The sequence below is a fragment of the Akebia trifoliata genome, chromosome 14 (genome assembly GCF_017979445.1).
Source record: "Akebia trifoliata isolate Shusen 1 chromosome 14, ASM1797944v1, whole genome shotgun sequence".
Classification (NCBI taxonomy): Eukaryota; Viridiplantae; Streptophyta; class Magnoliopsida; order Ranunculales; family Lardizabalaceae; genus Akebia; species Akebia trifoliata.
The window spans coordinates 25,409,536-25,421,892 of NC_141388.1; the positions used below are offsets into that span (position 1 = coordinate 25,409,536).

At 34.3% G+C, this 12,357-nt stretch overlaps 1 protein-coding gene across 1 annotated transcript; it reads left to right on the forward strand.

The window, feature by feature from the left end:
- The first annotated feature begins 367 nt into the window (after positions 1–367).
- On the forward strand, positions 368–11,085 carry LOC147386609 (cytochrome P450 714A1-like). The gene is made up of 5 exons (XM_086424585.1): positions 368–635; positions 3,687–3,913; positions 8,114–8,361; positions 9,487–9,856; positions 10,551–11,085. The coding sequence occupies exons 1-5, from the start codon at positions 368–370 to the stop codon at positions 10,974–10,976; spliced, it is 1,539 nt and encodes a 512-aa protein (XP_086280711.1). The 3' UTR covers positions 10,977–11,085.
- Positions 11,086–12,357: the final 1,272 nt, after the last annotated feature.

Genomic DNA, 12,357 nt, shown 5'->3' on the forward strand with positions numbered 1-12,357 from the left:
TTATTATTTCAGGGAAATGGGATCGGTGTAGTTAGACTCTTATATGCTATTTTAAGAACTTCTCTATTCTCAAACCATGTTTGATGGCCAACGTCAAACATAACTCAAGATTTAGGAAAATCATTGGTTTATCCTATAAGGATGCTCTTCATTTGGACATAGTTAGTAAACATCCTCATATCCTAACTGTTTGTTTGATAGAGAGAGGCTCAACCCTAGTTGAGGCTAGTGTTTTGTCTTTTCTTTAATAATACAAGTGGGCAAGGGCACTCAACACTCAAATATAAATTAAGCAACACAAGGAGAAGTAAGATAACGAATAAGGGGGAGAGAAGAAGATGAAAGTAGAAGAGTTGTAGAGAAAACTATGGGGTGTTTGGCTCTTGTGGGTTTTATCAGTTTTTTAATGTATTATTACAATGTTATGTGGTTAAAAACCAGAGCGACTTCGGGAAAAGCTTCGAAAAGCAAGGATAAGAGGCCTCCTCCTTCTTTGTTCGGTGGGAATGTCCACCAGATGAAGAAGATCCAATCGACAGTTGTGATCAATTCTCCAAAATCGGAAGGTGATCTTGCCGCACACGATTACACTTGGACACTCTTCCCTTATTTCCAACGGTGGAGAAACCAATACGGTACAATTAATCATAATTATGTTGTTTCTTTTCTCTTATGTGTATCGTAGGTGTGCATGGTTTTAATTATGGTCCAAGATTGAGTTGACATGGGCTAGTCGTCTTGGTATCATTCTTGAAAAAGCAAAATTTGTCATGTGAATCACCTCCTTCAGATTGCTTAATTGATACTAGATCCAAGGTGATTAGTTCAATATTATTTTGAAAATATTGATGGACTCAATGATACTCAAACCAGGTCAACTAGGTTTTATATTTTTCACCTTTTTTTTTTATATAAAATAATTAAAAAAATTTATAATGATAATCTAAATTTTTATTATCTTGTGCACCTCGATGCATAGATAATTTGCAAGTGATCCATTCTCTCCAATATTTTAGAGACAAAAAAGATTATCTGATTGACTATTTGTCAGATTAATTGGGTCATTATCGGACTCTAGTTAGACTTGTGCAGTTGTGTATCTCGAGAAAAAAAATCTATGATTTTATACATATGCCACGTCAAGAGAGTAAAGGAGGAGTATATCAGAAAATCACAACTCTTACAAAATTTGTTCAAACTCGATTTGACCATCAATTTTGTCTGATTTTTAAAACATTGATTAAGTCAGGTCTTTTCCTTTTTTATGGATTCATGAGAGACTAGCCAAATCGTTGGTGTCATCCTGAGAAGAGATGACTCGAACGAATAAACTTGGCATCGACCACGGATTTAACATTTGTGACGAATCAATAAGAACCTTACTCATGTGATTGTGGTACCAACACCCCAAAACAAAAATGACTCGGATGAGTCAACTAGGTATTGCACAAGACGAAACAACTAGGTATTGGTGGGCATACACCCACACGTGATTATAACTATTAAGTAGGTACTACGAGCGTCATGTGATGTGATGTATCGTGTGAGGATCACAATCCCTTGTGTAAGATTGTGGCCCATCCAGTGTAGCTTATTTGGTTTTGATTGGATAATCCTCAATATTTACATAGAAATAACTTTTTTTTCTTTTTTAATCATCAAGTACAAGCAGCTGGTTCGTTAACAGACATCAAACACACGTGTCCATCCCACATGGTCTAAGGTAAGCCCAGGGAGAATAAAAGAAAAAGAAATAGATTTACTAGTTATTAGATTCTTTATTTAAGCATCCAACACCAATCCAATGATGGCAGATCTAAAATGAGGACCACTTTTAAAATTTATATACATTTTTTATAAGGGGAGATTAGCTACGTTTCCAAGTACGCCAATCATTCTATTTGGCGTTGAAATTTGTTTGATTTTTTTAACACTTGTAGTGTGTTCTTAATTAAGGTGATTTAGATATTTCCCATCTCATTTTGATGAATATTTGAGATATAACTGTATTTTCAAACTGATAACATATCCCCAATTGGCCTTAATCTTCTAGATTAATGTAAAATGGCTTAGAAAATTCATTTATTTATATATTTTTATAATAAAAATAAATAAATAAATAAATAAGTTACTTTTAACTTATTTAACTTCTTATAAGTCCGATGTTTTCAACTTCTTTATAATTTATTTAAAAATTATATATAAAAATAAAAAAAATCATTTTATTCTTCTATCTAAAATTCTATTCTCTTCTATTTATTCAAAAATCGAGATAAGTTTATTTTTTTTTAAATATGTGACAGGACATGTTTGAAGGAGATAAATCGAGGTTAAAGATGAAAGGTACTTAAATCAATCAACGAGAAAAGTTAAAAGTCAAAGGGTGAAATGAAAACACGGGCATCTTTAACTGTTAACCAAAATATGGAGGACACGTATAAACTATCCAAATGACAATTATTGAAAATAATGTAAATGGTCCCAATATAAAGTAAGCAAAGTACATATGATGGGTTGCGCAGTATAGGTGATAGGTCGAGGACAATGATTTCTGATTTTGAAGTTTATAAGTATTAAATTGTAACGTGGTTGGGTTTGGTGGGGGTATTAAGTTATTATTTATTAATAGGACCCCCCTAGACAAGAACTGTTATTTAATTTGTCTAATCAATTTAAACAAGACTTTATTACTGTGCAAAAGGCCATTTCGCCTACTTATAAACTGTTCAATACTAATAGTAGTAAAACTCCTCCAATTTATTATTCCATTTTACTTCGTCAAATTCGGGTTGGGTTATAGTTAATAGTACCCAATCCAGCCCAGACCAGCCCAGCCCATTATTATATTTATAGACTCATACTTTTGCATTAAAATTTAATTAAAAATATAAAAAAAAAATATTGCAAAATTAGAATTTAATCCTTATTTTAAACTATTACTGTTTAAATATGACAACAATCTCAAGTAAAATTACATAATCTTCATATGTGTACCAACGAGATTTAGTTGATAAGTATTTTTTTTTTCATTAAAAATGTTGAATCAATATTTATAGTCATTTTTAATCAGTCCAACCCCATTAGGACCGGGATAGAATTTTATTGACTTAGGCTCGATAGAGGCGCGAAGTTGGTCTAAGGTAGAGTTTGCTAAAATCCCCGATTGTTGGTCTTTGATCTCAACGTTTGAATATGAACTATCGAGATCAAAAATTCCAATTCTCGAGATAGACCTTATTACAATCATTGATCTCAATGTTTCAACGTGTAGCATCGAGTCAACAATTCCAATTATCGAGATCAATAATTTGAACCGTCAATCTCAATGAGTTACACAATCAATCTTAACGATTTGGATTAGTCATTTTATTTAGGGTGATCGGCATTAAAAGGGAAGATTTAAACTAACTGGGTTGTTAAGATAGTGTCCCAAAACTCAAGGTACAGTTCAAAAGATGTCCCTATACCGAAAGATCTATTTAGTAATTTTCCTACATTAAATGATAAAATTAGATTATCCAATTAAAGTTTTAAAAGAAATTTTTTTAAGTAATTATTAAAGTTTTAATCATTTATAAATACTTTTTTTTTTTTTTTTGTAAATGTAATACATGTGAGTTTGTATATGCCACCTACAAGTTGAGTTCTTTCTTAATAATTTGGAAGGTGTTAAAAAATTAATGCAGGTCCGATATATATGTATTCAACGGGTAACAGACAGCATTTGTACGTGAATGACCCAAATCTAGTGAAGGAAATGAACCTTTCTGTTTCTTGGGATTTAGGTAAGCCTTTATACGTATCCAAGACTCTTGGGCCTATGCTCGGTAACGGCATTCTTAGGTCCAATGGCCATATTTGGGCCCACCAGAGAAAAATCATTGCTCCCCACTTCTTTATGGATAAAGTCAAGGTAAATAATTCACTTCTTCTTATTCTTACTTACTTTTGTCTCTTTTAAGGGGAAGTAAAACATAGTTTTGTTCAAAACTCGGTCTAGTTGACTTTTTTGTCTTTTGAGGTGATTCGGCCCAAAACTTGATGGAATTAATTCATCAAGGCAACCTCACAAAGAGCTAAGTTAACTCATTGACTCAACCCCGCCTTGATAGGCTGATCTAGTGTTTGAAACCCAACGAAACTATGTATTCCAAGGGGCCACCCTCTAGAATCCGGTTGATCATCGACTCAACCAGTTGCATGTAGGACTTTCCAGTGCGTGCGACTGTGGGATTAGTCTCACCCAAAAGGTGGGGATACCCACGATAAGCAAGAAAAAAAGTTAACTCAAAAAAAAACACCTGGCTAAAACATTTGACTGAATTAATTGTGGTCTAGGGGATTTGGATCCCAACCCTATATATATATATATATATATATATATATAGGGAATGGTTAGCAACAAACATTTTGGCAACATTTTTCAAAACATAGGTTAGAGGTTTTGGAATGGCCTGATTTTTGGTGAGGATGATCTCTACGATGAGGAGATCATCATCACCAAAAATCAGCTCATTCCAAAACTTCGAACCCCATCAAAAATGGTTTATAAAAAATGGACGGTCCACGATTTTTCAACTTGTAAACATGGGGCTAGAAGTTTTGGAATGGGCTGATTTTTGGTGATGATGATCTCCTCACTGTAGAGATCATCCTAACAAAAAATCAGCCCATTCCAAAACCTCTAACCCATGTTTTGAAAAATATTTTGCCAAAATGTTTGTTGTTGAACGGGACCCATATATATATATATATATATATAATATATATATATATATATATGGAAATGTTCAGCACCCTAAGTTTTACCACACACTTTAACAAACGTTTTTTTTGTCTTACAGGGTTAGAAGTTTTGGAATGAGCTGATTTTGGTGAGGATGATCTCTATGATTAGAAGATCATCCTCCCCAAAAATCAGCCAATTCCGAAATGTTTAGCCCCATGTTTACACGTTGAAAAATCGTGAACCGTCCATTTTTGTAAATCAATTTTGATGGGGTTAGAAGTTTCGGAATGAGCTGATTTTTGGTGAGGATGATCTCTATGGTTAGAGATCATCCTCACCAAAATCAGCTCATTCCGAAACTTCTAACCTATGTAAGACAAAACGCGTTTGTTAAAGTGTGTGTAAAACTTAGGATGCCGAACGGGACCCTATATATATATATATATATATATATATATATGGGTCCGGTTCGCCACCCTTAGTTTTACCACACACTTTAACAAACGCGTTTTGTCTTACATGGGTTAGAAGTTTCGGAATGAGCTGATTTTGGGTGAGGATGATCTATATGGTGAGGAGATCATCCTCACCAAAAATCAGCTCATTCCAAAACTTCTAACCCCATCAAAATTGATTTACAAAAAAAGGACGGTCCACGATTTTTCAACGTGTAAACATGGGGCTAAACATTTCGGAATGGGCTGATTTTTGGGGGAGGATGATCTTCTAATCATAGAGATCATCCTCACCAAAAATCAGCTCATTCCAAAACTTCTAACCCATGTAGGACAAAAATGTTTGTTAAAATGTGTGGTAAAACTTAGGGTGCTGAACATTTCCCATATAATATATATATATATATATATATATGAACAGCGTTCCTAAGACTCATATTGGGACTCACATTGCGACACACCGTTTTGTCTTATATGGGCAAAAATATTTGGAATGGGCTGATTTTTTGTGAGGATGATCTCTATGGTGAGGAGATCATCCTTGCCAAAAATCAGCTCATTATGAAACTCTCTAGACCGTCCAATTTTTGTTTAAAAATTATAGACCGTCCAATTTTTGTAAATCAATTTTGATGGGGTTAGAAGTTTTGGAATGGGATGATTTTTTTTCCAGGATGATCCCCTCATCACAGAGATCATCCTCACAAAAAATCAGCTCATTCCAAACATTTTTGCCCATATAAGACAAAACGGTGTGTCGCAATGTGAGTCTCAATATGGTCTTAGGAACGTGACCCTATATATATATATATATATATATATATAGGGAAATGTTCAGCAACAAACATTTTGACAACATTTTGGCAAAACATTTTCAAAATATGGGTTAGAGGTTTTGGAATGGGCTGTTTTTTGGTGAGGATGATCTCTACGGTGAGGAGATCATCATCACCAAAAATCAGCCCATTCCAAAACTTCTAACCCATCAAAAATGGTTTACAAAAATGGACGGTCCACGATTTTTCAACTTGTAAACATGGGGTTAGAAGTTTTGGAATGGGCTGGTTTTTTGTTAGGATGATCTCCTCACCGTAGGAGATCATCCTCACCAAAAATCAACCCATTCCAAACCTCTAACCCATGTTTTGAAAAATGTTTTGCCAAAATGTTTGTTGCTGAAAGGGACCCATATATATATCTCTATATATATATATATATCTATATATATATATATATATATAGATATATAAATATATATATAGGGTCCTGTTCGGCACCCTACATTTTACCCTACGTGTTTTGTTCACGATTTTTCAAATTGTAAACATGGGGCTAAAAAATCTCAGAATGGGCTGATTTTTGGTGAGGAGGATCTTCTAACCGTAGAGATCATCTTCACCAAAAATCAGCCCATTCCAAAACTTCTAACCCATGTAGGACAAAAACACATAGGGTAAAGAGTAGGGTAAAGTGTAGGGTGCCGAACATTTTGACAAATATCTTGGCAAACATTTTTCAAAACATGGTTTCGAAGTTTTGGAATAGGCTGATTTTTTGGTGAGGATGATCTCTACAGTGAGGAGATCATTTCGCCAAAAATCAGCCCATTCCAAAACTTCTAGCCCCATGTTTACAAGTTGAAAAATCGTGGACCGTCCATTTTTTGTAAACCATTTTTTATGGGGTTAGAAGTTTTGGAATGGGCTGATTTTTGGTGATGATGATCTCCTCACCGTAGAGATCATCCTCACCAAAAATCAGCCCATTCCAAAACTTCTAACCCATGTTTTGAAAAATGTTTTGTGAAAATGTTGGTGCTAAACATTTCCCATATATGGAAGCATTCGGAGGCCCTAAAGAGAGCCAAACATTGTGTCAAACATTTTTTAAAATAAGGGTTAGAAATTTCAGAATGAACTGATTTTGAGGAGGATGAACTCTTCCCCCATCCTCACAAAAAATCACCATTCCAAAACTTCTGACACTTGTTTACAAGTTGAAGTATTGTGAATCGTCCAATTTTTGTAAATCATTTTTTATGGAGTTAGAAGTTTCGGAATGAGATGATTTTTTGTGATGATGATCTCCTCATCATAGAGATCATTCTCACAAAAAAAATAGCTCATTCTGAAACTTCTAACCCATACATTGAAAAAATGTTTTCGACAATGTTTGACTCTCTTTAGGACCTCCAAACATAGGGTCTTGCTCAACAGCCAACGCCGTTGTCCTATAGGGTTAGAAGTTTTCATAATGGATTTTTTGGAATGGGCGGATGTTTTTGTATGACGATCTCTATGGTGAGGAGATATCCTTACAAAAATCAGCACAATCTGAAACTTCTTACACATATAGGACAAAGACGTTGGCTCCATCTTGGTTCCCTAACATTGGCTGCCTAACGGGACTCTATATACATGAGGGGGCGGATCATGTAATAATAATAATCAATGTAATAATTAACGGGACTCCCTAACGTTGGTTTTTTACGTTGTAAAAACAATGTAATAATAATCATTTTTCAAAAATATGGGTTAGAAGTTTCGGATTTAACTGATTTTTTAAGAGGATGATCTCTATGATGAGAAGATCATCCTAAAAAATCAGCCCAATCTGAAACTTCTAACCCCATCAAAAGTGATTTAAAATGTGGACTGTCGATTTTTTATCAATAATATGTAAACTACTTTTGATGGATCCCTGGTTCGAGGGACATATGTAATGACAAAAGAGAGAAGCCAATATATATATATATTTCTTATCGTGTTGGTACCAATCCTATCTGAACCTGATCCGTTGGTATAAATATATGCATAAAAATTATCTTTCCTCAAAATTAAAAAAAATAATAATAGTAATTAACAAATTTTAGGACTTAAGGTCTGATCTCCATTAAGAGGTAAATATGGATCTGACATATTTGTTGTAGGGAATGGTGGGGCTAATGGTGGAATCTGCATTGCCATTGTTGAAAACATGGGAAGAAATAATTGAAAGCAAAGGTGGTGTTGCAGAAATTATAATTGATGAGGACTTGAGGAACTTCTCAGCAGATGTGATCTCAAGGGTTTGTTTTGGAAGTTCTTATTGTCAAGGAAAAGAGATTTTCTCAAAACTAAGGTCCCTTCAGAAGACCATGTCTCACCAAAGTTTCCTTTTTGGGATTTCTATCTTTAGGTATGTTGTGCTTCTGTAGTTTTTTCTCTGTTACTTCATTATACCCTGGAGACTGACTAATGAAAAAACACATAATCTCGACCCTTGAAATATAAAATACAACGGTAGGGGTGTTTCATAGGGATATGCATTATTGGGATACATTTAATTATCAACTGTTGTATGACCATATAAGTAATAAGGAATACAACCAGGCCATTGCTAATGGTATAACCCTCATAACCATTGCTATTTCCTTATATATTGGCCTTTGCTAAAATTTTAGTCGTTGTAGGATATGATGACCACCAATATATAATGCACCATCACCGTAGGTGTCATTTAAATGACACCACAGTGCTCTATAAGTAATGGTTTGGATTAGGTTTTAAAAAATCATAGAAAACAATTTTTTTTTACGTCACATCTGTCTTTGAAAGCTGGATGGGTGTTGAACTCCCAAATTTAAAATTGAAATTCAATGGTGAAGACAAGTCTTTTTTTTTTTTTTTTCTAAAGTTCTTATAATTCTATGCTCTGTAATTGCATGGCACTCGATTATTTTGAATCCCACATGAAAACACAGCCCATATGAATAGGTGGTCCTTCAGCTCATATAACCCCATCTATCTATCTATTCGTATACGATTATTTGATAGAGAGCTGAGTTGTTGTTTGTGTCTAATGTTTTCTAGAGACAAAATGTAGATGTTCTATAAGGGAATTTTGAAGAAGAAAAAAAAAACCATGATAATTTGACTAACTCACATGGCATACTCAATCTACACCCCTGACATGACAGGTTTGGGAACCATAGATCTGCTCTTGACGAAATACAGAATTTTACTTCCCATAAAAAGTTGCAGTTCTATATCTAGAGAAGAGCAGATCTACGGTTCCCAAACCTGTCACATCAGGGATGTCGATTTAGTATGTCACATGGGTAATCAAATTATCATGACTCAAAAAAAAAAAAAGGGTTTTGAAGCAAGTTGCCATCCCCATAATGAAACATGGTTGTCAGCATTCATCATACATTTTTTTTTGAAAGGTCAACAGGGTTAAGGCAGACCCAGACCAGCTCATTCATCATACATATGCACATATATTTAGGATGATCGTATGTTGGAATCATTTTAATGCTAGAAATCTTCCGAACAAGAGTAATAGAGAGATATGGAGGTTGGAAAGAGAGATTGAGTCGTTGATTTTGCGAGTAGTGAAGGAACGTAAAGGACCCACACCAACAATATCTGAAAAGGATCTACTACACATGATCATGGAAGGGGCAAACAATGATAATCAAGGGGGTTTTGTTCCATCGACTCGCTTTATTGTTGATAATTGCAAGAACATCTACTTTGCTGGGCATGAAACTACTGCTGTGGCAGCCACTTGGTGCTTGATGTTACTTGCTTTACATCCTGAATGGCAAGATCGTATTCGTGCGGAGGTGGTGGAAGTTTGTTGTGGTCATCGCTTTCCAGATGTCAATGCACTCCAAAAAATGAAATTGGTAAGACCCAATTGTAGCCTTTGCATGTTGTTGTCCCTTTAATGAATCTCAATTAATAGTAACCCCATTACTAGGGCTTAAAATGGGCCTGGTTCGGCCTGGATCTGAGTATATCCATATCCCAATTTTATATCTAGATCTATATATGAATCCTATTAGCCAAAGTCATATCCGAATCATTTTGCTTTCTCTGAATCCGTATCCAATTTGACATAATTACTTGGTTTGATTCGGATAATTTTGGACTATTTAACAATATATAATATATATATATATATATATATATATATTTTGCTATATTTCTTTTTTACTTGTTGTACTATTTAATTTTACCATTATAAATTTTTTATTTTATAAGAATTCAAGTTATATTAAAGTAGTAGGAAAAAGATATTTGGAAAAATATAAAAATATAATTTTCAAAATAATATATCATTCAAATCTAGCGGATAGGGATGGACTTGTATCCAACTCAAGTCAAGCAATATGGACTCATATTTTTATTCAAATCTATTCCAAGAGTCCAAATCTGCTAAATTTGGATTTGGATCACTCGGATTTCGAATAAATCTGACCTATTTTATGTCCTACCAATTGCGTTGTGAGATGAGAAGTTGCTCTCAATTAAATATTTGAAGTTGTATCGTTTATACACCAAGTTATTTTTCTATATATTGTCATTTGATCAATGCAGTTGAAAATGGCGATTCAAGAAACCTTGCGTCTCTACTCTCCTGCTCCATTCGTGTCGAGGGAGGTCCTCAAAGAAACTAAAATAGGTGATGTTGTTGTCCCGAAAGGAATCCACCTTTGGACTGTGATCCCTACACTGCACCGTGACTCGACCATCTGGGGACCGGATGCCAACAACTTTAAGCCTGAGAGATTTGCAAATGGAATCTTCGATGCTTGCAAGCTTCCACAAGTTTACGTGCCGTTCGGAGTTGGAACTCGACTGTGTTTGGGCCAAAATTTTGCAATGGTAGAATTGAAGATAATCCTCTCTCTTATCCTCTCTAACTTCTCATTCTCTCTTTCTAGTAAATACTACCACTCCCCTGTGTACCGAATGATAGTAGAGCCTGGACATGGTGTACATCTCCTAATAAAGAGACTCTAACTAAGTACAAAATATGTAAAGAAATTGAGTGTTGGATTTGAAAAATGGATTTGTAGTACTTGTACTTATGTACAGCTCCAAGAAAAATGATATTCTTCTTTCCATTTTCAACAATGGTATAAAATGTGGAAAGATCATCAATACATCCAGTTGGGTGTCGCAACTAGAGGACATGTTACTTATCACCATTGGAATTCTAGGTTCTGTGGACACTATAAGGTAAAGTACTCCCCTTGAGTATTGGGCATAAAGAAATCTGATTTTATTGATAATTCTTAGATCAATATTATATGAACTCTGATAGGATATTTATACGGATTACATCAACCAAGTTAAGGAAACTAGATGAATATAAATATTCTAATTTACTTAATTGATACTAATTAAACCTAATTGATGCAAATCTAATACCTTCAAGATATGTGATGAGAAACACCATAGCATTGATATTGTGTATCTTATGCACAATATTATAATGCATACACGTTATCTCTATTACCTTCCCACAATTGCATGGTCCTTTAGATAAATAGCATGAAATTGATTACATAAAATATTAGCCTTTGACATCATGAAGAAGTTGAAGATGGATTGCTGCAAGGTCAATCATGTTTGATGGTGGCCAACGCCTATCTGTGAAGTCCATCATTATCGAATGCCGCTCATTTTTTAGTCTATTAGAGTCGGTAGCCCACTAGATCAAGTCTGATGGATTGTGCGATTTAAATACAAGAACTCTCATTGTAGAGATTTTAGATAAAATAAAAATTGTGATTGTGATGCATTAATTTGTAAAGTAGAGAGGTTTGTAGAAACATAGAGAAAGGTGAGATTTTTATTGAAAAAAAAAAAAAAAAATACTAATAAAGGGAACTAAATGATTTAGGTTCGGCGATGATGGTAACACCATCATCAAAGAATGGCGCAACAAGATCGATGTGCTCAATGGAGCTTGAGCTCTGATACCATGTAAAAGTATGATTTTATTGAGAATTCTTGGATCAATATTACATGAACCCTGATAGGATATTTATAGGGATTACATCAGCTAAGATAAGGAAATTAGATTTACATAAATATTCTAATTTACCTAATTGATGCAAATCAAATATCTTCAAGATATGTGATGAGAAACACCATAGCATTGATATTGTGTATCTCATGCACATTATTATAATGCATACACCTTATCTCTATTAGGGTTGGGGGAAGCTGATGGGATTTTATGAAGCATTCATGAGGTATCTTTACACATTTTTCTGAATTTTCACTACATGACAAGAATCTTATTGAGTGTAATATAATTTTGACTAGTTAAATCAAATGTTTTGTGAAAGTTTTGTATTTTGTTATGCTACTCAGAGCAGAGTTGTGGGGGTGC